We start from the raw sequence: 26,942 nt of genomic DNA on the forward strand, positions 1-26,942 counted from the left end.
GAAATCCAAACAGTATGGCTTCAGTTATCATTTTTAAAAGGTGGGTATCACATGTCTCCATGCTACAAAATAATCAGTGGCCACTTCATTTGGGGGTAGAATACTTCTGTGTCTTTAACAGCTTTATGACAAGCAAACATAATAATTACCCTGCTAACGGGGCAAAAGAGGCACCTTTCAAAGTGATGATTTGCTTTATATTAAACGGGCAGAACAATTGGCCCTATTCAGCCCCAGCACATCATCTTAGCAGTGGATGTTAATGGTGTCTCCCTTGTGTTTTTTTTTAGACTGAGTCCTTTGGGGAAAGGGAACCGTCTTCTTCTTACCCTTTTCCTATGTAAACTGCTTTGAGAACTTTTTCTCAAAAGCAATATAATAAATCATCATCAAGATACAAGTTTCCCCAATATGGAAATAGAGAGTTGAGAAAAGCTTCACCTGTCAAATTACTAGATGTTATGTAGCTGTTAAAAACTCAGAAACACTGCTATAGAAACATTGTTATATGACCACCACCCCCGCCCCAAACAAAAACAAAACAAAAGCCTCATAAGCCTGCATAGGCTTGAAGAAGCTTGCCCATCTCCATTCAATTTCATCTGAAAATATTTTTTGTGTGTCTACCTATTGCAGGCTAAATGCCATACACAAGTGCAAAAGCCAACAATTACATTCAATTTCCAATCCATCTAAACCAGGAATTAACGCCATAATACAGCCTGCATGGGTTTAAACCTACAGAAAGACAGTTAACATTGAATCAGGCAGACCCCATTTCACTGGTGATAAAGTTGGCACAATAAAAGAGAGGATATTAGAATTGAGGAATATAAAAGGCCTTGCCTGCTGAATACAGAGCAACATTCTTTCTGTTTTGTTTTGTTTTTAAACACATTGCTGACACTTTTGTAACAATTTTAGAAAATGATTCAACTATGCAAGGTCTATGCATAGTAGAGCTTGAAAGAATGGTTTGGCATGCGGAAGATGATCCCAAAGAAAATTACAGCATTCATTGAAATGTCTTTATCAAATAATAGCATAAGGTGGCAGATGAGAGAGATTACATTGTGAAACAAAGTCCACAGAATCAGAGTGTCTACACAATACATGTGTACAGAGGTATCAGCAAATATATGCTACCCTAAAATAAGTGCATCAACTTCAGCCAACATTCACCCCTAGAACAGCTAATGACAATTGTCAGCATACAGGATTACTAGCATATAAGAGGTCCCCCTCACCCGCCTCCTGCTTCTATATTATGTCAAAGTTTGAGGGTTTTTCAAGCTGTTTTGCTTTCACTTGTATCAACATTACATTACAAAAATGTTTTGAACTGATGGGTCTGGATAGGAGCATGACTTTGCCTCTTCAACTCCCAGGTGCTGTTCAACTATCATTCAGGGTGTATATAGTTTTTAGGCATAAGAGATCTTTGAAGCTCACAAGTTTGACTAATGAAGAGTTCTGTGAAACTCAAAAGCTTGCATCACACTTGGTGTTATCTGTGCAACCCTTTGTAAGTTTACTTATTAATAAGTACCATTGGTTGATGTCCTGACTAAAAAAGCACCAACACAACAGAAGTACTGGGGCTTCTGTCTCAGCAGTGGGGGCAAATTTTGACAACATTTGGTTCCTCAGGAAGCACTCCTTGCCATTTGAAAACATATCCCTGGGGGCTGCACAGCCCTCTAGGACATATTTTCAGATGACACAGAGGGCTTTTGGAGGAAGGGAGGTCATTGATATTCACACACACACACACACACACACACACACACACACACACACACTAGCACCAGTGCCACACTGGACTGGAACTCTTTGGAAGCACTGCTGCTACAATGGTGCTTCTCCTGTTGCACTGGTGCTTCATTAGGATGTCAGGCTCTGAGTTCAACAAGGTTATGCCCAAGTAAGTGCATCTAGAAAGGCAGCCTAAGTATATTGGCCGACATGATGGGGGGAAATTATTCAAAGAAGTCCCATTGAAATTACTTCAATGGGACGACTTTGAGTAATTTTCCTCATCGTGTCAGCTACTGTTTTTACTGAACCTGTTTGCATGGTACACCTCTTTCAGGCCTGGCACACCAGTGCCACAGGCTCTTGCTGTTCCAGGAAAGAGATTGTGGGTGGGCTCTGGTGCCAGTGCACAGGGCCAAGTTGGCCCTTCTGCTGGTGCTCAGATTGTAATTTAATGGTATGAGTTACCAGACTTGAGCAGCTGCCCTATCCAGGATTGGACCTCATTTTTCAAGATTCTCTTCTGAATGACAGCCAATAAGTTCAGTTTGCAAATGAACCTGAGTTTCTGCACTATGCAGGAAGCAGTTCTCTGCATAGTTCAGCTAATTTCATCTATACCAGTACAACCATCCTGATTAGAAAGAAATTTAATGGCTTCCATGAAAGAGCCTTGTTTACAAATTTTCTTCCAAATGAGATCATGCTGTCTTAATGAATGCTGAAATAACAGCAAGCAGTAGAAACATAGGACTGAATTATTTTTAAGCGTGTTGACTTCCATTGTTTACATTTTTGCTATCTTGTATCATTCATGTGCAGCACCAGTTCTACTAAGTATCACATACTAGGTTAATGGGAATCCTGATACAGTGAGACAAAATGCATAAGAAAATTTTATTTTGTTCTCCCCTAATGTTTTATCTTGCATTCTCTTGTTCTGCCTACAATGCCTTAGCTGCCACTGGGAAGAAGCCCAGCATATGTACAGAGTTAGACTAACTAATGAAGGAAATTTCCACAAATAGAGGAAAAATTGACTATGAGAGAAAACAAAATATACATTAAATACCATTTCCCTATACACATTTCAGATCCATTAAAAATGAAACACTTTTGGGACAGGAGAGGAAAAGAAAATCTACAGAGCAAGTTTCCTTTGCCTGGAAAAGTCACAGAAAGTTATTTACCTGCAGCTGTCAATATTGTTTTTGTCCACAGCATTAGAAAAGGTGAAAGGGCCCAACTTATTGATTTCTGTCACTTCTATGCAACCAGTAAAATTATAGATAGGTTGAGTCACCTAAAGAGGAAGGGAGGAAATCAAGAGTTAGTCATAACTAACTTAAGTCTCATACATTTCAACAGGGCTTAAGTCCTGTTCACACATTATGTTCAATGCAGGTACAATCTGTGTATAGTGTGCACATATACAGATCTGTATGCATGTAAATTATTCATACAGGATGTCGAACACACATACAGCAGCATATTTCCTATCTGTGCCATGCATTTGTGAGGCTCTATATTCATTTTTAAAGTGAACACATATACGGTATAATCAGTCACAGGGGCGTAGCTAGGGGAGAGGGGGTCCATGTTCGCTCCTCTCTCCGGTGGCCCCTCAGAGTGAGGGAGATAATGAAGAAAATAGGGAGGGGTGGAGCTTGGGGGGCCAGGTTTCTTTGAACCCCTTTGCTCAATTATAGCTACACCCCTGATCAGTCATCCACACAAAAACATGTACTCATACAACATGTACACCTGTATGCATAGGGATTTAGTTGTGAGAGTCTGGATGCTGCCCATTATAAAATGCAATCTATGCCTCTATAGATGAGGCACACAATCCAGCCAGAATTAATCCAAAAGAGACTAAAGCACAAGCACGTGCTCAGTTCTCTCACTGAAATCAGTGGGACTTAAAGTGCTTAACTTTGGATGGATCATGCCCAAAATATATGAAAGCAAGCCCCTCTGTGGTTATAGCTGGCCAGTTGCCAGAGAATGCTGGCTGAGAAGAAAGATCTTACATTGATTTATGGGCAAAATTATCCTTCTTACAGCACTTCTAGTTTAGGAAGTGATTTGCAGTCTTAGTTCAGTTATCCTAACAGATACCATGGAAAGAAGGTCATTACACCTATTATGCAGAAGTGAATTAAAAAGAGTGACTATCCCCACCAAATGCCCAGTTGTTCTGGAGCATGGGCAGCCTCCCTAGGGAACACAGAATCATAGGAATGGGAGGCATTCAAAAGTAACACAACCCATTACTTAAGGCAGAATCTTCCACCTATTAACCTATCCATATGATTTGGTTTCTGACATCTTCCTAGATCCTCCCTCATGTGTTCAATTATGTATTCATATGCTAGCATTATAATGCAGTCAGGTAAGTGCTAAGGATATGGACAGAAGCGGAAGAACTAAACTGTGAGGAATATACATGCAATATCAACAAAGTAACCATATGATAATGACCTACATTTATGATCAGTCAGTCACTTCTACTGCTACTAATTAGCTGTCACATATTATACAAATTTCTCTAAACAATGAAGTCTGGAACCATGAAGACGCAAAACTCCTCAGACTTTCCATTGAATTTATTATTGCTTTTTATTTAATGCATTTGACTACAGCTGCCTGGCACCAGGGCTCATTTTGTCATGGGTGGGAATCTAAGACAATGCAAGCATTAGTGGTCAAACCAGTACATTGATAAGTGACAAGTAGGTAAGTGGGTGAGCCACCTAATGGCACAATGAAATGACTTGACTAGCAAGCCAGAGGTTGCCGGCTTGAATCCCTGCTGGTGTGTTTCCCAGACTATGGGAAACACCTATATCGGGCAGCAGCGTTATAGGAAGATGCTGAAAGGCATCATCTCACACTGTGCGGGAGATGGCAATGGTAAACCCCATCTGTATTCTACCAAAGACAACCACAGGGCTCTGTGGTCGCCAGGAGTCGACATTGACTCGATGACACACTTTGCCTTTTACCTAGGTAAGTGAGAGATAGGCAGTATGAGGTCAGCTTAGTCCTAACCCAAGGAACAAGGTTGAAAAGTCAGACCAGAGTCAGAGGTGGATATTCTGCACAGTGGGACATTGGTAACAGGGACTTGCCAGGACTGCTGTGCATGTGGCAGGCAGCCCTGATGGTGCTGCACCACAGGACCATTGTGCAACAATTTAAAACAGTGATCATGCAGTTGCACAGCACTGCTTCCATTGGAAACAATGGAATCAGCTACTTATAATATTTCAAGAGGGATAGGAATACTGTCTCTCATGGTGCAAATTCTTTCTGGCTTTCGACTCAATAGCTCATTGATTGATTGATTGCCATCAAGACAGTGTTGATTCTTAGTGACCACATAGATAGCAACCATTCATAGCATAGTAATAAAAGGGCAAAGCAAAATAAGTAAGTAAGTAAGTAAGTAAGGTTTTGTTTCACTTAATGCAATGCTATAGATGCATTGCTATGCATTGCTTAGTGCAAAATGTATAGATGCAACGCTATACATATTTACCCAGGATGTTTAATGGGGTTCATTCCAAACTAAGTATAAATAGAATTGCAGCCTTAATTAAAAACAACAACCAGATACTATCTAAGTATATATTTACAGTTGATATATTATATGTATTCTGTTTCCAAGAAGAGCTATACCATATCTTTATTTAATAGACTGTGTTTTGTATATCAGCTTGAGATATGATTTCAGACATAAAAATGCAATAAACATAAGAATATAAAGCAAAATTACTATCTGAATTCTGTTGGGCAAAGCTACTAGAGACACAGATTTGAACGTTTGGTTGTCACACACCCCATTGACCTGATCCTTCTGTTTGGACTAGCAGCCAAACAATAGCATCAATATTTCACTATTTCTCAATGTTTCCATACTCCTATCATCTTAGATTATAATTCAGTTGCCCCTCCCCATAAAACAGGGGTTCTAAAACCTGGGTCCCCGGCTATTGTTGGACTACAACTCCCATCTTCCCCAGCCCCAATGGCCATAGGCCATGGGATCTATAGTCCAGCAACATCTGGGGACACAAGTTGTAAAACCTCTGCAATAAGGGCAACTCAAAGACATGGATAGATCACTAATCTAGGCTGGCAGAAAGGAAACCAGTCAGCATTATGAGTAGTTTTGATGGTTTCATTGATTTGTACTATACGTGAACTTTAAGGATCTATTAGAGATGGGAGGTGCAGGATAAACACATTTTAAATATATAAATTAGGGTGCTGAGATTTGTGCTCTTGCACAAGAGATCAAAAAATGGTTAACATGCAGAAATTCACATTTATTTATTTATTTATTTATATTTAACACACTTTTACCACCAGCACTAATCAGTACGGTCAAAACAAATGGCACTGCCTGTCTTTTTGGCAGAGATCTTAGTGCAGGGGCTTTAAGGAGTTTTTTTTCCCCCTGACACATTTGCCCCCTAAAATTGGGGGTTCTTGAACTGTGGGCAGGGACCCCCTCTGGGGGACACTGTCAAAAGCAACTGTAAAACAGATTGGAATTTGGAAGGGAGCTGTCGAGAAGCAGGGCCCTTACTCAGAGTTTCAAAGGCACAGAGATGGCTGGGGTGATGGAAAGTGAACAGGGAGACAGGAACAAACAATCATCTGGCCACTCTGCTACTAACAAAACCAAGGGCAGGCACCGCAGGTGCACTTCTTTGGCCCATGGGATGGAAGACAAACTCAACACTCTTGAACATCCCCACACCTCAGCGACAGATCCCTCCTGATTCTTGACCCCCTTTGAAGTTGCTCATGACCCCTCAGGGGGTCCCGGCTCACAGTATGAGAACCCCTGTCTTGGTGTGCACCAGAATGTCTGCAACATACCACATTATGTGTGACAGGATCTGGATAGGGGGCCAAAGTTATTTTTAGACTCTAACATGCACAGAAAAACAGATTTCTATTATTTTAAAATGTGATCAGAGGTCTAATGTCGACATGGACTAAGAACATATTCATTGATCCATGACAGAAATTATGCTGCCAAATTGAACCTGTACCACAATGGTTTGCTAAAACCAAGTTCCTTGAGGATTTATCTTCTTTTTCTTTCCCTCCCTTAACCTTTTGCATTGTTTTATAACTTTTTTTTAACCAACATCTCAGAAATGCTAATATTTCAGATCAGATTCTCATTATTGTTAGCATAAGCAGCAAAACAACAGCCCCTGATAAAACAGTCAAAGGCCAAAAGTGGCATTGTTACAGCATTGATATCAGCTTCTGTCTTCATTTGAGCTCTTTCAGCATTGCTAATGTCAAGTTAGTGTGGGCAAAATCATCACCATAGCAACCTGAAATCTATATTGCACACTGAAGAGCAAATTAACAATGCACCTTGGGAATATATACAAAAGGGGGAGGGGGAGAGAAAGGTTATCTGCATTTTCTTGAAAATTGTATTCTTTGTGAATATTTTATGTTATATCATGATTGCCAGAAGATAGAAATCCACAGATTCAGTCCCTGGTCACTTCCTCTGGATTTGTGATCAGTATATTTCAACATGTTTTTTTCTCTCAGATAAAAATAAAATAATGATGAGCCTTGCCTTCTTGCCCTAAGCACCACTGTCTCACAAGCATTCCTGTCAAGCAGCACCCGCCCACATGTTGAGCATGGTAGGCTAAATGGACTGCGGAGCAAATACATATTTCAGAAGATGTTTATGAGTAGGGGCAGCCAATATGGGGGGGAAAAAGGAAGCGAATATGTTTGACCTTTTAAAAATGTGCTGTAGAAGTGCTACAGGATTCTCACATCAGTCAAGAGAAGTTATTATACTAAGGGCTTCATCAGTGGTTTCACATTTAAATTCATTTAAGTTTGTTTAGATTTGTACACAGATGCCCAGAAGAGCCTGCTCCTTTGAAAGCTTTCAGAATCAGTGTTAATAATTTAGAAACCAAGACGGTTTTTCTTTTTTCCACAGCTTAAAAAAAAAAAAGACAGTCCAAGTAGTCTAATTTAATTTTAAAATATACATACTCGTACACAGAGGCTGTTCTGACGATCAGCCAAAAATGGGCTAAGAAAGCCAAGACTGGTTTCGGCTGATCATCAGAACTGCCGGGAAGCACGCAGGTCCCAGCAGCAAATCCACCTCTGGAGTCCACCTTTAAAATGAGATTAAGGGAGCAAGTACTCCCTTAGCCCCTTTTTTAAATTGTCTGCCAGCCCTGGCTGCTTACAGATGGGAGACTGCAGGGCTCCAGACCGGCACACTTGTACAGTGCATGATGGGAGTTCCAGGGGCCTCCCGGCCTCCAAACCTCCCTGCTACCATCAGCAGCTGGCAATTGTCTGGGCAGGTGATCCACCCACCCAGCATCTGTGGGGGAGTTAAGCTTTTTGAGGCTTCCTCTCCTGCCCCTTCAAGTTCTTTGTCACGGATCATGAGAAAGGACTCGCAATGCGATTCATTCTCTGTTTTGTTCTGAAGACAAAATGGGCTTCATGCAAGCCCATGAACTTGACAACTCAACACTTGCCAACTGGAAGCCGTGTGTGAATGGGTTCCACTGAAGAGCAACGCATCGGAAGCAATCGGGAAGCTCCTGACTGGTGTGGCTTATTTGACAGTGGCTCCGTCAGCCATTGCTAGTGACCAAGTAATGATCATGGGCTCTCTGAGTGGTCCAGATCTTAATGGTTACTCAAGCCTTCTTAATTCGGTCACAGCTGAAAGGTTGGGTGCAATGCTTATTTATTTTAAGGACTAGTTCTACAATATTGGCAGGGGTAGGGAGCACAAAAAGAAAAGACATTACTGACACCTTACACTGCTGGGACTGCTGATAATTAGAGCCAGCTCATATTGCCTAACTTGGTTCTGCGACAGCCTCATACTGAGGAGAACCACAGCAGGAGCTTTCTCCTGTTTTAGAAGCAAGCAAGGTGGAAACACTCCAGGTCTCCCCAGCTTGCCTCTTATGCGAATCCGTAGTTCCTGCCGAGGTGCAAAGATAGCATAGAGTATCATCCTTCCCAAGTATGGAAGATTACAAGGCACTAATTAGCTGCTTTAAGAATGCTTTTACTCCTTGTTTCATTAAAATAATTGAAAACCTGTGAATCATTAAAACGTAGCAGAAAGTGAAAAGTGTTGTGCTTCTTCAAAGTTGTGTGTGTGTGTTTAGAATGCAGTAGCAATTCTTCCCCCTGATATTTAGGATGCTATGGGTTATTTAATCTTAGAAATAAGATGCACATCTTTTGTGGCTTTACAATAGCCTATACTGACTGAACAATAATCCCCCAATGTCAAGTTAAGTCTAAGTATGTAGGAAACCAGAGTGTTTAGAACTCATACAACTCATACAATATGAGTGTAATCTAATCAAAATTAAGTATTATTAAATCCCATTGATTTCAAAGGAAGAAATTTAAGCATATGCTTATATGCATTGAAGTCTGGTACTATTTTAGTTATTTCTAAAATCATTTTTTAAAATGTTTGGGTCCAGATTTAAGCACCTGAAGTATATATATTTTTAAATTGTACACTGCTCTTCTGCCCTAAAACCCAGTGAATTTCACAGATTAAAATGATCAATAACGTCATCCAAAATGGAAATTTTAAAATAACAGCAGTATTTAAAATCAATAAAAACTGGAAAAAAAACATAGCTTGAAAAGACTAGGGCAAATAAAAAGGTCTTCACCTGGTGCCAAAAAGAAAAAGGCAGAGTTAATAACAGGAGAGCTTCATTGGGGACAGCATTTCACAAGCAGGGCACCACCACATAGAAGCCATTTTCTCCAGTCACCACCTGCCTCACTTCAGGAGATTGGGTGCAGTGGTGGTGGTCCAGAGAAGAACATCTGTGGGTTATTGCAAAGCCTGGGCAGGTTCATGTGGAAGAAGGCAATTCTTCTTTGTGTACCCGGTCCTTTAAAAGTGGGGACCAGGACTTTGAATTGGGTCTGGAAACAGACTGGCAGCCAGTGTAATGGTATTTTGTATCTCTTTTCACTCTATTTGTTCTTCTTTTAAGTTTGCTTTTTCTATTTGTGGCACTTAAAAAAAAATCAATAAGGAGCTTTGGGGGTGGAGGGGATGAATGAGCCAAAACATGCTCAATTTTACTGATAGTACTTACAAATCTAGCTGCTATATTCGTGGTAATCTGGAGTTTCTCAGTGGTCTTCAAGGGCAGCTCCTACACCACACATCATGGTACACTGTGAAAGGTTTTTTTAAAAAAATCAGACCTTTGGAAGTTTTGAGATTGATGATGCCTATTACATTGGCACTAATTTATTTTGCATTAATTATTGTCTCCTGCTGTGTAATGGTTGTAAATTTTCCAAGTTTGGATAAATGAACGATTGTCCAGTTATTTAATGTTGTCTTGTTTGGAAAATGAATTGTTACAAATCGAGCTTTTTTTAAATTGATGGTTTAAATAGACTGGTTTGTTATTTTCGTCAGTTTGATTCCTTAGCAGTATTTTGTAATGATTCCTATCGTTACTAACATTTTTATATCTATCATTTGTTGTGAATCACTTTGCGTACAGTGGCTGACATTCAGACTAACAACGCGTGGGTACTATGCGAAAAGCACTGCTGCTGTTGATGGGTTGGACTAACACAGCACCGACAATCACACAGGAGTGTCTGTGTGAATTTCGATTATCTCCCCTTCTCCTGGAAGTGCTCTGTGCCACATGAAAATATGTCCCTGAGACTCGCACAGTCCTCATGGACATATTTTCATTGGAAGGGTGCTTCCAGGAGAAAAGGAAGTCATCCTAATCCCCCTCCCCATCACAATTGCCCATGCTACTGTACATTAGTCAAATCCCTCAGAAGTATTGTCACTACTCATATAGCACCCATACTTTGCTGAATTCAGCCAGTATGTGCAGAAAAAGGGTTTATAGGCATGTAGCTAGAGGAGAGTGGGCTCATATTTGCCCCTTTCCCCAGCCATACCCCGTGTGTGATGTCACATACCCCTGGGAGCCGCCTGGCTTACCCCTTCCCTGAGCTTCCACCTTTCTCATTTCCAGCCAGTTTCATTATCAGCTAGATGTTTTCTTACCCTTACTCTGAAAGAGAACAAAAAATACACATATCTGGTACTTTGTTATCAGCTGGGAAATGAGCTCCAGAGGGCCATGTGGGACCCTTCTGGGTACTGGTCATGCCCCTGCATGTGATGTCACATGCAGGGGTGTGGCCAACATTCAGAAGGGCCTGCACAGGGGTTCATTTCCCAGCTGTTGATTTGTGGTCAGGGGTGTGTGTGTGTGTGTGTGCAGCTTGCTTGGAGCAAGGGAGGGATTGAAGAAAACATGTAACCACCAACAAATCACCAGCTGGGAAATGAGCTCCAAAGGGCTGTGCAGGGCATTCTGGGTGTTGGCCACACCCTTGCATGGGGCATCACACACAGGGGCGTGGCCAGTACCCAGAAGGACCCACACGGCCCTTTGGGGCTCATTTCCCAGCTAATAACGAAGCACCAGCTGTGTACATTTTTCATTCCCTCCGTAGCTTAAGGAGAGAACAAAGAAAACATGCAGCCAACAATGAAGCCAGCTAGGAAATGAGCTCTAGAGGGCCACATGGGCCCTTCCCAGTGCTGGCCATGCCCCTGCATGTGATGGGCATTGCCGGCACCCAAAAGGGCCCCACACGGCCTTCTGGAGCTCATTTCACAGCCAATTTCATTGTTGGCTGCACGTTTTCTTCATTCTCTCACCAAATGAGGGAGAGAATGAAGAGGATGTACAGCCAAAAATGGACTCGGCTGGGAATGAGGCCAGTGGGAGCTCGGGGGATGTGCAAGTAGTGAGCCAGGCAGCACCCAGGAGGTGGGCAGCTCATGTTCTTTGAACCCATCTGCCGAATTATATCTCCACCCTGGGGGTTTATAAATAAACTTGACCTCATTTCCACTTCTTCTCTGCTTTCTGTTTGATATTGTATATTCCTTGAGGTACTCTATTTTTGCCTCTATAACTCTGTAAGGCACTATGTACATGGATGGTGCTGAAGGGAGAAATAGATAACAAAGAAATCTGTTCATCGCAATGCATTCCATTTTGCTTAAGGGTAAGGAATGCTATGCTGAAAGCAATGCCTGCTGCTTCGTTACCTTGCCCTGTAAAAATTTGATTCAGCCTTCTGTTAAGCTTGTGACAAATCAATACAATCAGAAACTTAAAGGGGTGGATTGTCACACTAGGGAACAGATAAATGACATGAAGGATTTTTTCCCTTTAAAGTAGAGCTGGGTAGACCTTTTCTTCAAAGGATTCTTCTCATTTCAGTTTCACCAGACTGCACTTTTTCAAAACTCAAATGGAAATTTAGGTGAAATTAATAATGGACAGATCTTCAGAACTGTTGTGCAAGTCCCTGCAAGGGATAATACAGGAATAGCTATGCCTGGGCATGATCATAAAACATGGCACTATGTATCAGAGGCAGATACAGGGGCACAAATGTTTAGGATTATATTGCCAGCAGCTTTAATTTTAATTACCAGAAACAGATCAATATCAAATTCCTTTCTCACTCCTTGAACAGCACAAAATGAAACAGAACAGCCAATCTAAGAATAATGTGTCAGTTAAATTGCTCTATGTTTGATATATCACTAAAAGCACAAGAAGGCCAAACTGATTGCAAAATGGCATCTTTTCTATCTAGGGAATGTGCAACAGAACAATTTAAAGAGAGGAAAAGCTGGTGGACAACTTGGTTGAAAAAGAAGTTAACTAAACATTTTTGTTTTCAGTGACATTTTCTAATTACACACTGAAAAAGCCCTTGTAATCACGTCCCATGTGCATGAAGATGGCAGCAAAAGTATCACTGCCAGTAGTATAGGAGTATCTAAAACAAAGTGCGGGGCGGTGGGGGGCAGGCTTTAAACACTAGCAGATAATATGGAGGGACACTTATTAAATTATTTACTATGGGACAAGTCTTAGATGATGTATGTATCAAGTTCATTGGATTGGGCATAATAAGACACCAGAAACCACTTAGGGCTTGCTTACAATTCACAGCCTTCCGAAATATATGCTCATTGGTCAACTGATTTTGAAAAACAATGCTGCAGAACTAACTTTCTGTAGATATACTGGCAACAAGGCAACACATTTTTCTCCTCTTAGGTATTCACCTACTAATAAAATGCACTGATTTGCATTCTGCATGGGCTGATCCCAGTAAGCAATGGGCAGCCATCCACAGTCACCCTTAGTCTGGAACAAGAGTCATTACTCTGGAGCAAGCACTCGTGCTCCATACTAAAGACAAACATGGATGCTACCCTGTGGCTGAGATCCAATGAATTGCTGGGAATTTCCAAGTAAACAACTAGGCACTGGATGTCCTTTTTCAAATCACTGGCTGACTCCCAGACTATATTATTTCTGAGTAGTCCTGCTGAAATTAGTCACTTAGAGTGACTTCCAAGTAGTACTATTGAGCAACTAAGTTTGGATATCAGCCACTGTCCCCTGCTACCAAAGCTCAGGGGATCTTCAGGAGCAGCCTTAAGTGCAACACAAAGACCTGCTATTGAAACAGGAAATCTGTGAAGCCCTGATGTATTTGCTGGGGTTTTGTGATTATTTAGCAAAACACCAAGGAAGCTACCACTCTTGGAGCTATTTAGAGTATAACACACATGGAGATCACTGTCAATTCTGAGCCACCTAATGGTGCAGCAGGGAAGTAACTTGCCTAGAGAGCAAGAGGTGGCTGGTTTGAATCCCTGCTGGTATGTTTCTCAGACTATGGGAAATGCCTATATTGGGCAGCCGCGATATAGGAAGATGCTGAAAGGCATCGAGGCTATTCACATGATGGGCCGATTTCGCCCCATCATGTGAACCACCAGGCTTGGCTGCGAGCCTGGTGGCTCCTAGGTGGGTAACCTGCCTAAGTACCCCTCCCCTAAAACCAGGTTTGCGGAGCAAGTGCTCCGCAAACCTTGTTTTAAGACCGTGAATAGCTGTGGCACAGCTCCACGCCATGGTTACTCACGGGTAGACCCCCAGAGGGGAGGTGAAAAGCCACCTCCCAGCTGGGGGGATCTCCTCAGTATGCCCTGCATGCTTGCGCAGGGCATACTGGAGCTCCCCAGCCCCCTCCAGCTCCATCACGGAGCCTGCAACTGTGTGGGCCGCCCAGGGCTCCCTTCCCACTCACCCTTCTAAACCGGGTCTCACTGATTGTGAGACCCAGCTCATCATCTCACACTACGCTGGAGGAGGCAATGGTAAACCCCTCCTGTATTCTACCAAGGAATAGCACATGGCTCTGTGGTCACCAGGAGTCAACACCAACTTGATGGCACAACTTTACTTTTTACTTTACATTTGGGATAGAAAAGACCTATCTTATCTATCAGCTACATAATGAATAGGTAGGGAGAGAGAGAGAGATGTTTCCATCTTCTTTCTAGGAGGATAGAAAGAGGACTGACTCACTACAGGAAGTACCTGAGTAGTCAAGGCAGGGGTCATAGAGTAGAGGAAAGCAGGGACAGGTAAAGGAGACCCTCACTAGCTACCTCTACTCCCAGTGCCCCTAGTGGTCATTAGGATAGTTGGTGCAAAAGGTCAATGCACTAGAACTCCATCTCCAACAGTATTGTTGCAGTAATATTTGGGTACACATACAGAGCACTTCAGATCACTAGCTAGATATGTATAGCTTTTCCATAGAGTTGCTCTGCTCACCTTTTAACACAGATATAACTAAAGCTGGATCGACACATACAGCAGAATGAGGTTGAACGAGGTGGTAGAATCAGGCACAGGGGTGTAGCGAGGTTTCTGGCAGCCAGGGGACAGATTGGAGCTATGAGGCCTCTGTCGCATGCACCCCAGTGCCCAAGCCATGCCCCCTGCATCTGATATCAGATGCGAGGGGTGGGGCAACCTAAACCCCCCCAAGCCTTCCCCTCCACTGGTTCACCTTCTGTGCAGAGTGGTAGGGTGGCCACAAGCAGGGATGGGTGCGGTGCTGCTGGGGGTTGCCATTCTCTACCAGGGGCAGTGGCAGTGGATTGGGGCCTGGCGGCCTGGCTGCAGTGGCCAGGAGCATTGAGGGTGCGAGGGGTAGTCCACTGCATGGGAGGAGGAAGCGCAGGGGGAGGGAAGGGAAAGGAAGCCCAGCCCACCGCCAGGAGCATTGAAGGTAGTGAGGGGCAGTCTGCTGCCTGGGAGGAAGAAGTGCAGAGGGAGACTGGAGAAAGGAAGCTCAGCCCCATCACAATTCTTCTCTTCCCAGAACTCTCGGAAAAAGAGCATGTGCCCCAGCTGCAGGGCACCAGCACCCGGTGAGGAAAGGGAGGGGGCATCAGGGTGTACCCCAAGCCTTGTGGGCCCCCTGACCTTCCAGGCCAGGGGAAATTTGTCCCCCCTTGTCCAATAGACCCTACACCCATTATCAGGCAGCTGGAGCTTTCCCACACATAGCTTCCAGGTCTCGGGGTAAATGTTGAGCAAAGCCACTTTGAATTACACTTGCGGCATTGAGGGAAGAAGCCCCTCCTCTCTGCTCTCGGGTTTCCTTTTGTTGCAGGTTAACATTGCATACCTCTGTGTTTTTCTTCTAGCCAATGGGGAGAGAGAGAGCATGCTCCTTGGGAAGGAACACAATGTTGCCTTCAAAACCTTTTGTCCTAGACTGGGAGCATTTGTATACACTAACGGATTTCTTCCCTTTTTTCAACCCATGAGTGTTGTTGTGCACCACTAAAAGTGTTGTTGTGCACTACCCAGAGCAGGGGCGTAGCAAGGTTGGAGTGGGCCCAGAGACAAGATTTAAAATGCCCCCCCCCCAAGTCCAGGGCCTCCGCACACCCCAGGCCCCCAAGGATTTAAGTCTGATATTCCAAAATAAGTATGCTGCCTGCAAATACATTTCACTGAACACACACACACACATCACAATATATAGTGATATACATTGAGTACTATACATTTGTATTACTTTTAATGCCTAGAACACACTAGAAAGATGAATTATTAAAATGGGCCCCTCGCTGCAGATTAGCAAAGGAGACTTTCAACCATGCAGGGTGAACCTATGTTTGTTTTCTCAGAATTCTGAACAAATTCAGTCAAGTTTGATTGCAGGAGGTTTTTCACAGGAGGCTTTTAAAGCCCTTTAAGACACATCTCCTCTGGAATGGAGGTGCTGCATTCACATGTTGGCCAGATTTACCCTGAAGTCCCTGCAAGTTATTGGAAAGCAGTTCACACGCAAGAAAAATAAAATAAAAGCACCACACATGCTTCACAGTTCTCACTCAGACCTTCTGGGTTGCAAAACAACTTGAACATAAGTGCATTTATAAATGAATGAATGAATAAATAAAATTAATAAAATACTGTTCCAGAAGTTTTTGCAATTTTCTGCCATGAAACAAGCCACTTATAGGACTTTTTAGATAGTTTTTTTTAAGTCAGCAAATTTTCCAAGCTGTTTCAAAATAAATATTCAGAGACTTCTCGGTCCCCCCCCCCCCATATCCAAGCCCTATGGCAAGCAGATCCCTATATATGGGGGGGGGGGCGGGAAAGGTAACCACAAAAAGGAGTTCACACTCTACCTGGCAAATGCTGGTCTGGGTTAAGCAGGGCAGCAAGGGGTCTTCTGCTGCAGAGAACACTCTGGCTGCCTCCTCCTTCCTGGCTGGCTTGGGCCCTACTCGAGTTCAGGCTTCACTGCGGCCTACACGGAGGCCTCCGTGGAAGCCCCGCCCACCCGCCGACCAGCTGAGAGGCGGGAGAAAAGGAGCTCTTGGCAGCTTGCCTGCTGCTTCGATTGCGGCCAGCAGAACAAGCAGGAGAGACGGCGAAGAGGGCAAGTGGCTGAGAGGCTATGGGGCTGGGCAGGGGGCAATGGGGAGTCACATGAGGTGCCTCTGGGGTGCCCCTCCAGGCAGTGGGGCCCCCAGACAACTGTCTCCCCTTGCCCTATCATTGTTACGCGCCTGACCCAGAGCTGTTTGGACAGGGTGGTATATAAATGTAATAAATAAATAAATAAATAACTACATAAACATGAGCAAACACAGAAGTTTTACTTTTGTTACTAGAACTTAAAGAGTTTGCTTCCTGTAGCTAGGAAAGCTAGTTCGCTTTGCATTTCTAAAGAGCTATATCTGCATTTCTAAAGAGTGTTTCCCTCTTATAATGTTAATGATTCTACGTCAGTGCCTCTCCCTATTTGCTCGAGCATTTTCAGAAAAACCCGCTTAAAATCAGCATTTTAAAAACCCGGAAATATGTCAAGATAAGCTAGAATTTGGTAAATAAAGCCTGATTTGTGTGTGGAGTGCTTCCAATGATCTAGAATGAACGTTGGGGTAAGTTTGGCCACGGTGTGAATGCACACACTCTCTTCCAAAGGCGATTCACAGTAACAGCCCTGTGTGGAAATGCTCCAGGGAAGGCATATCATTGCTGAATGCTCCATTGTATGCAAATAGCATACTATCAGATCAGATAGGAGGCAGGCTAGAATTTCTCTCTCTGCTGTGCTAATTTTCTCATGGTGGAGAAGTTTAATATGGCAAAGTTTTCTATTTAGAAGCTGAATGCAGTCTGAATTAGTATTACACCCCAGTTGGCCAACTTGGGACTTCACTATCTGATTCTGCTGCATGTGTAAACAAGGACTAATCTATGAATAATCATGTTCCAGGAAGTACAGAAATGATTTTTATTTAGTTAGTTATTACACTGGTACGCTTCCTTTAAGGAGTTTGGGGAGATAAACTCACATTTTATCATTGCAACAACCCTATAAGGTAAAACAGGATGTTTCCCAAGAAAGTCACAACTACAGGCTTAAACTTCAGTTAAAATAAATTGTTTATTGAGTGCAAAATTAGCGGCTTGACTATGGTGTTAAGTGAGGGGATTTCCACATTACACAGACACAAGATATATATGAGTCTGGATTTTAATGCTTTACTTCTGCTGTGTCTGGTCAATGAGTGATTACTGCTATTGGAGACGGGGAGGGGGGAAGTGGTAGTGGGTTGTCTGCTGAGCAGGAAAAACTGATTGAAGAGTGGGGAGTGAAGTTGGAAGATCAGGGAAGGGAGGAGCAAGTGTATCAGAGCAAGCAGGGAAGAAGCCAGGGAAAGAGAGGGAGGGAAGCCACTCAAAAGCAGGGGGGGAGAGAAAGAGTGTGCTGTTCAAAGGACCAGAAGAAGGGAAGGGGGAGACTGGGAAAAGAAGGCAAGGCAGCAGGAGAAACCCATGGAGGGAAGGAGAGAGAAGCCAGTGAAAGAACCAGCAGAAGAGAAGGGAGCAGAAGCAGAGGGGAAAGAGAGCTGGGAGAAACCCATGGATATAAAGAAGAAAGAGCTGGAAGTTTTTCACACAGGGCTTTTGAAGCCCTTTAACTTGCATCTCCTCTGGAATGGAGGGGGTGCGTGCACATATTGGCCAGATTTACCCCAAGTCCCTGCAAGTTATCGGGGAGCAGTTCATACACAATTTGAGTTTTTCACTGCGTGTTAGAGTGTAGTCCTTTTTATATCAGGGTAAAAAAAATTCCACTATTTGTGTCGGGTTTTTGGGACAACTTCAAGTTCGCAGTAAAGCCTCCCGGTAAACTCACGGTAAAGCCTGCTGTGTGTAAAGGTCCCAGGAGAAACCCGGGGAGAGGAGCCAGCAAAAGGTCTGGAGGAGGAGAAGGGACAGTGCTGAAGAGGGAGTTGGGGAAAGAGTGTTAAGGAAGTGGCTTCTCCAGTGAAGAGCGAGTCAAGGGGTCAGGCTATGTAAATCCCAGGAGAGTACTGGGAGCCAGAAAGTAAGAGAGGAGCAGTTCCCTGTGCTGCTGAGGTCCATGGTGAGAAGTGGACAACTGTTTTGAAGTTGCTTTTCATTTTGTTTCATGCTTTCAAGGAAAGGAAGGAGGAGAGTATACCAGCAGGAACTCTTATACTGAAAGCGACACCTATGGATGCCTCTGGCTAGAAATTATCCAGCTCTGGGCTTTGCCCTGGACAACTCATGGAAGACCACAGTCTGGAGTGTAAACTCCCTGTGGAAGGGGTATGTGCAGCAGCTTATGTCTGAATGCAGCAGTCCATGGCCCTGATGCTACAGGATCAGTAAGCCTTGGTGTCTTCTGGGGCTACATTTTTACCCAGGGGAGGAGTTGACCACCGTCTCCAACTTTACTGGTAAAAGATAGCTCTAACAGAACTTTCTAGCTTATCTTGATGGTCCCACAAGCACTCTTTCTCTCTCTTATAGACACATATACAGGGAAGGGAAGGGAGAATCAGGGAGAGAAGAACAGATTCCCAGGAGTGGAGAAAGGAGGGAGGGGCTTCTTGCATTTCCTGTCTAATCTGAAGGAAGGGGGAGCCAGGACTCTCAGTACAGAACGTGGGGTGCTATTATACATTCAGGTTAGACAGACATGAGCACCCAGTGGGCAGAGGTACATGGCAGGAATGAGATGAAGAGGGCCTAGCAGTTCAAGGCAGGGTTGTAAAGTTCAGACAAGGTGTAGGTTGCAGGTTTGTCCCGCTGTACTTTCTGGGACGTGATTATTTAGCAAAGCATAAGAATGAATCCCAGAGACTCTGTGATTTGAGGGGCTTTTGGCTGGCTATCTTTGTAGGGAAAGAAGATAGTTTGTGTACTGAAGCTGTGTGCTGAATTATTGCCTTTCTGGGTGAATGGCTACTGAGGGTGACTCCCAGCAGAGAACAGTGGGTTTAGGGGTAGTTAGATATGAAGATGGGATTTTCTTGGGATGGAGGTAAAGTGTTGAATCTAAGGATATTGACTTGTTAAGAACATAAGAAAAGCCCTGCTGGGTCAGGCCCAAGACTATCTAGTCCAGGATCCTGTTTCACACTGTGGCCCACCAGATGCCTCTGGGAAGCCCTTAGGCAAGAGCTGAGGTCATGCCCTCTCTGCTGCTGTTGCTCCCCTTTGATTGCTGATTCTGGAGATTTGGATGATCCAAGAGGCATGGCTTGGTGGCATTAGTGCTAAGTTTAGGAGTGCAACATCATGAGTGGATAAAGTGGGAATCATGGCTGCCTTGCCCTGAAGTCTCAGGAATGCCAAAGCTTTCATAGGGGAATACCATTGTTAGGGTGTTAGGGTGCCTGGTTTGGGGCACTGAAACAGGGAACTGAAGCTGTGCTCCCTCTTTGGCTAGTCTCCCTTTGTTGCTTTTAGCCACAGTGGCAAATACTGTTAAACTCCTGGACCTCCTTTGGGTAGGCAGGTCTAGACTGCCCCTCTCTTTAGGGGCACAAGGAGGGGTGCCCAGGGGCCCAATTGATGACCTGACATATTTAGAATGATATATTGACTAGGCAGCTACTTACTTTTCCTTTTGTCCTATGTGATTTCTGAAGTTTTAAAAATTACCTCCCAAGGAAAACGTCAGTGCTTCCCTTTTAAAGTCATCCTTTGCATTTTACTCCAGAAAAGACCATTCAGATATTGTCAGGTAACTAGCACAAATACCCTGCATTTGTAAAGTATGAAGCAATTAAAATCCTGTTGAGTAAAATACTGCATAAAGCCCTTTACTGGAAAGATTACGTTTGGACAGTGACAATCAGAATGATTTCTGGTCTGCTGGGGACTCAGCAGCATTTTTGCCATAAGCTTGGGGTTTGAAAGCAGCAGCACCTGGACTCCTTCCTTATTTTTAACTTGTTAGATTTGTTTCCAGAAGCACTCACTAGATGTCTCTATACAAGTTAAATATAATCACCACAAAGAGTGCCACTGTGCTGTTTCTGTTAACAAGAAAAGCTGGTGATGGGCACACTTTGCTTTGAATAATCTTGCTTGTAGCCACTGACTCCATTTTGAACTTCAAATGGTGGAAGCGCCTTTCTCAAAAAGCTCTTATTAATTTTGGCTGCTCTTGGTCAGAATTTTGCATGTAGGGTGCTAGACACTAGGGATGTGCGAAACGTTTTGGGTACAGAACGATCTGTTCAGATCTGTTGCAGAAATGTCAAAAAATGCGCCAGAAATTGTGTGCCATTGTTATCATCACTCTTCTACTTGTTTAGGTGGGAGGGTGGCCAAACCTCACTGATCCACTAGCAGAATGTTGTTTTGCACCCTTCCTTACTCAACCCGCTTTTATGGCTGGGTGCCACAGATGTAGCTGTGTCTGTTGCTTGTGGATGAAAAATGCTTGGGGAGGGAGGATGTGATGTGGCAACATGTGATGCTGTTGTTGGCCCTAGTCTGCTGCATCTGTTATATCACACTGACTTACTTGCTTACTTGTTGCTGGCTGCTCCTGTTACCCTGCATTGGGAGGGGGCGCATGGGGCAGTGCATTTCATTGTTGTTGTTTCACACTGTTGTGTGTAGATCAATTGCATTTATGGGGGGGGACATAATTGGTGTGGTGAGTGTGTGACACAGTGGATGTGTGTGACCTTTGGGAACCTTGTTCTTTGCAAAGCTCTGCAGTTGTTGTTGATGTGTGCTGCATCCATCCTATGGGACAATGGGGACAGACAGTGCTCATTTCTTCCTGTGGGTGCCTCCTAGGAGTCCCACAATGGGTTGTGTGCCCCAATGGGTGCCTGCTACCACCCAGATTTGAAAGGATTTGGGCAAAGGGTTTATTTTTAAAGAATTTCTGAAGTTTCCGCATCTTTGGGGCATCTTTGGGGCAGAAAAGGGGGCTTCAGGGGCAGAAGAGTGGGTCAGGTGGCAGTGCCCCAATGGGTACCTGCTACCATCCAGATTCCAAAGGAACTGGGCAAAGGGGTGATTTTTAAAGAATTTCTGAAGTTTGTGCGTCTTTAAGATTTCCCCTCATAGGGAATAATGGGGGTTTCAGCACCCCATAACTGCATTTGTGGGGCACTGGGGTGGCCCAGAGTGAGTCGTGGTGTAGTGCACATAGGGTGCCAACCACCCCCATACCCACAAGCCCATGGGGTACTGGGTATTGTTGTTTCTGAGGTGTTCTGAGTGTAGATTCTCTGGTAGCAAATGAGAGTGGATTCAGTGTTTGTCATGCTCTAGAAGCACTACTTAGAAAACACATTTTCTCAAATCTTAGCAGTACTTCCGTAGTGCGGCTGCATTACTGAAAGTATTTGCACTCTTGCACAAAAGCACAAGACTGTTGATTCTTCAACAGGAGCCCACAGCAGTGTGGGCAGATTGGCATCACCCATGTTAGGCTGCACAATATGTTGGCCAATGGAATTTAGTTATAACTAACATTCTTAGGATACAACCCTTTATCTTCTTAACAGTGACTAATGCCCCATCCACACATGAACACATCCACACATGAACACATGAACAGTAGTGAGAAAACCAAAGCATGTCAGACTACTAGGAATGGCTCCTTATAATACTATTATTAAGAAACAAGAAGAAAATCATTTGGAATGGTCCTTGGCAAGCATCAACACTCCATGCAGTTCAGACAGCTTTTTAAAATGTATGGAGAGTAGTCAATTGAAAATTATTCCATAACTTGTGTCTTTCATTTCAGAAAATCACATTAGATTAAACAGTAAAATAAAAAGTGGTCAAAAGAAATGAAGCTGGACAGAAATGAGCAGAGCCCCGAACTCACTAAATATTTCCTTTATTTAATTAACCATTTAAAAATGTATTACTGTAGACATTTGTTTCTACCCGAGGCTTAGTTATGTCTTTGGTGAAAATAAGATGGAAAGATTGAGGAATCATGTCATTGCAGGTTAATTTGGTGTTATTTCTAAATAGGTGCTAGTCCCATAAGGTAGTGTGTTACAAACTGTGTTCCACACAACTCTGGGGTACCTTAAACAATTATTTGGGATTCCTTTATGAGGGGGGAAAAACCTATAATGGTGGGCAACCTTCCTTGAAAGTTATTTTACAACTACAATAACAATATTTATATACTGAGGCGCTTTACATGATTAGTGTGAAGCACCAGGAGGGTTTGTGCAGGTTTAGCTCACTCTCCCTGCACATGAGCATTGCTCATTGCTGGGTGGCCAGATCGGCTGCCCAGACGAGTGGCTGCTCCTGCTGGGCGCTCCCATGTCCGGCTGCAGCTCTGCTGGGAGCTCTGGGGATTGGGGGAAGGGGGGCACAACCGCATGGCCCCGGCCCCCTGAACCCCAGGAAGACACTGCATGAGTGTGTAGTGCCTTCCTGGGGTCCCCTCTCCCCTCCACCCTGAGTGTGCCAGCCACGGCTGCAAGCAGCTGCGGCTGACACACAAGCAGAAAAACAAGGTTAACGGAGAGCTCGCTCCATTAACCTCATTTAAGAGGAGGGGTTGTCAGGCGGGCTAGCTGCTGTGGAACCACCAGGCTCACCTGCGAGCCCGGTGGTTCTGATGATCACTCTAGCCCAGTTTTCAGTGATAGTCAGAACAGCTTCACTGCTTTTCAACAAAAGCTTCCAAAGTGGTTTACATAGAGAAATAATAAGTAAGTAAGTTAGTTGTTTATTTACGATCTTAGATCAAACAATAAGTAAGTAAATAAGGATCCCTGTCCCTGAAGGGCTCACAATTTTATTTATTTTTAAAGATAGATCCCAGCAACAGCTACTGGAGGAGTACTGTGCTGGGGGTAGATAGGGTCAGTTTATCCATTACTACCAATCTTTTCCTGTAAACTGCAGTCACATGAGGGTGTTGGGTGTATTCTAGGCAGCAGTCTCAGCATGAAGACAGATACAACAGTAAAGCAGAAGTTACAATGGGTTTTTCTGCACCACCCTGGCATGAGCTAAGTTTTGCAATTGACATAAAAGATGTAACTGAATGCTGGGTCAGCCACAGAATCAGAGAGACAATGGCTGCCTTCGCACATAATGGTAAACTGCAGGTCCAACAGTTCTGCAGTTTGCCCCCATTCCCCCTGCTGTGCTCCCAGATGATCAGATGATCCTGATCTGTAGTCTGGGGGACTGCAAGCAAGGGAGGAACTAGTTGCATGGGCTTCCTCCTTCACATGAAGGAAAACTGCAGCAGCCAACTGGAGAAGGAGGAGCTTCCTACTCTCAATACTGTTTTCAAACAGCAACAGCCTTCAGATGACACAAAGCCACTTTCTAACTGGAGGTTTCAGCAGGGAAACCGAAGTGCAACCGAGGGTTCAAATTCAGGTTTGGGTGCAGATGAACAACAACCTGAACCTCTGGCATGGTTGCCTCCAGTTTGGCATGATGTCTGAAGCAATCATAGATACTGTGGCAATACTCTGGTTTCCAACTGAACATGGTCATATGCAAGGGTGCTGCATTCCCCGTAATGTTCCTGCCTCAAACATGGTCAGATGCAGTTGGAAGCCTCAAGTGTCACTATAGCTTTATTTAGATTGTGTCTCCTTGTACAAAATCTCCGTAGACCATAGGAGTTGTTGGAAGATTTGTCACTGGCGCTAGCCAATCAACACTGCCCATGCCAAACTTCTGCTGCATGTTTCTCCAGAGTTTGACACTGAAAAGGGAGATGTATGTCTGAATTAAATGTGATGAGAGTCCTTTCAGACTGGTCCCTCTGCTCTAGAAGCATCTATTTGTCACCTTCAGTTTGTGTGGGACATATGGGGTCTAGCATCTTCTGGTCATGATGAACCATGCATTTGCTTTATCTGCAGTTTAATCTAAAAATAATTTTACTAATTTGTCATTATTATTGTTTTTGTTTTCTATTATATAAAATAAATACACAAGTAATACAAGCAAAAATTCATGATTCAAAAGCAAATGCATTTTTCATATATTCTTTTCCCTTGCAAATTTCTTTCCTCTTTTTATTATATAGCATAGACTTTCCAGAGAGAGAGGGGATGGGTGGGGGTGGGGATGAATTATGTGGAGACAATGCTGTGAAACTGAAGAATAATTTGGTTATATTTTATTGTTAAATGTTTCGAAGGCTAGAGAACAGTCAAACTAGCTGCTAATGATGTATGTGATTAGCTTGATTTATATACACATGGTGGGCTTTAATAATAATTAAATTAAATCTATAAATTTCATTTGTGTAAGCAACAACTAGCCTTCATTACATGGGGTTATGAACATTTATTTTGGGGAAAAACTTTAGGAATTGATATTTCAGCAAATAAAACAAAATGAGTATTAAATACTTTTTAGTTGAGGAAATTGGTTCCTGGTGTATATGGAAATATTGTGGTTCAGGAATCCAAAGCATAGTCTGGAATGATCTATATTGTATTATGAACATTTCAACTGCAGAGGAGCCAAAGTGTCAGCAACAAAATGTCAGCAGTTCAACTTCTGTGGGAAGAAGCAGTTGTCAGTTTGAGATTCAAGCTTTGTGAAAATCCTGTGGAAGGAGGAGCTGTATCTTGTGAACAAAACAAACAAGCAAACACTTAACTGGGAAGATTATTCCAGAAGATATGGAACCCAAAGGTCAAAGAATCAAGAATAAGGGTGGCTATGGCGCAGCAGGGAAATGGCTTGACTAAGCCAGAGGTTGCTGGTTCGAATCCCCGCTAGTATGTTTCCCAGACTATGGGAAACACCTATACCAGGCAGCAGTGATACAGGAAGATGCTGAAAGGCATCATCTCATACTGCATGGGAGATGGCAATGCTAAATCCATCCTGTATTCTACCAAAGACAACCACAGGGCTCTGTGGTCATGAGGAACTGACACCGACTCGACAGCACACTTTACCTTTAAACAGCAAAATCAACAGTGGATCCATGAATCTGAGGGAAGGGCAGATGGAAATAGTAAGGTCCGGAAAAAAGGCTTGGCCACGCTGGGAAGGGAAGGGAGCATAGATCTGTCAGATCTAACTGGAAAGAGGGCTCTGGTGTCTTAGTGTTAAAATACAGGAGAATTCTGTCAGCTATGGCTTCTTCTGTTACCATAGCATTGTGACCTGGCAATCCTAGTGAGATAGTGAGGGCAAAAATGCAGTGGAATGAAGTGCTGTAGTTCACATTAACTTGCATTCATCATCTGGCTGCAGACTCTGGTAGTCTTTATTCTGCTACTATAAATCTTTCAGCTCAGCATAATTGCCTACAAGTTAGGTCTTTATGAATGATCTAAAGTATTCTTATGCGCAGGAGCAGTATCAGAGGTCAGTTAAGTTGGCCCACATCAAAGGGCCCCTCCAACTGACCCTTGAATCCCCAGTATTCACTCCACTCCCAAGCTGACAGACAGAACTGAGCCACTGCTGCCTTTGTCTGGCACCCCCATTGGTCCATTGAAGCTTCCCAAAGAGGTCCCTGAGACCTCATGAAGCCTCAGGGAAAACTCACCTTGGCCAATGGAAAGGATAGGAAACCCTCTTGGCCCAAGTGTTTTGTGGCAAATCCTCCTTTCCCCACTATTCCCCTCAACTAGTGGGTTTTCTCTCAAAGGCCTTCATGATGATGCCAAGTTGTAATGGGGAAGAGAGGGAAGAGCTGCCACATGAGACTCTTGGTCAAGAGACTTGCACCACAGCTCCTCCTCCTCCAACCCAATCCTCATTAGTGAATGGGAAGAAACAAATTTGGCAGTGGCTCCTCTCAGTGGTACAGAGGAGGGCAAAGAGGGCAAATTACTCTGGGACCACAAGCATTTGGGAAGAGCACAGGAAGAGGTTGCCTGTCTGTGGCTCTGCCTCTTCTTTCTATCCTCTGAGGGTGGGAGGAGAGGAGCTGCCTGTCACCACTGCTGCCATCAACTCCCTTTCCACTCTCTTGTAACCTGGGTGGGTGGACGGCTCAATGTGCCATGTGTGTGTGTGGGGGGGGGGGGCACTACAGGGCTTTGCCCCAAAGGCCCCAACAACCCCTATTCTGCTGCTCATCGCACTGAAGCAGGAAGGTGTGCTTTGCTATAACACTGCGAAAGTATTAGTTGACACTGAACCTATGATCTCCAGCTTTGTGAGTAAGTTCAGATCAGGCTCCTAAGATCAGCTGCATTGTGGCCTTGGACTGTTATTGGCTTGGAGAATCGCCATGGGATCTGGCTGACCTATGTGGGAAGGAGCTCACAAACATTCCTTGCTTGGAGGCACTGCCAGATGGGAACGCTTTTTTCAGTGAGGGTTTGAAGCAGTTCTTTCATGTCTTTTTGTCATCACAGCAGGACATCCTTAAAGTGCTTCAAAAACAAT

General features: G+C 43.7%; 1 protein-coding gene across 1 annotated transcript in view; it reads right to left on the reverse strand.

The window, feature by feature from the left end:
• The window catches only part of LOC128340820 (protein eyes shut homolog), a 51,202-nt gene that overhangs the window by 16,627 nt on the left and 7,633 nt on the right, over positions 1-26,942 (reverse strand). The window contains exon 2 of the mRNA XM_053286549.1: positions 2,946-3,058. Coding sequence (XP_053142524.1) covers positions 2,946-3,058 — 113 coding nt within the window. The remainder of the gene's footprint in view (positions 1-2,945; positions 3,059-26,942) is intronic.

This window comes from Hemicordylus capensis, chromosome 1 (genome assembly GCF_027244095.1).
Source record: "Hemicordylus capensis ecotype Gifberg chromosome 1, rHemCap1.1.pri, whole genome shotgun sequence".
NCBI lineage: Eukaryota > Metazoa > Chordata > Lepidosauria > Squamata > Cordylidae > Hemicordylus > Hemicordylus capensis.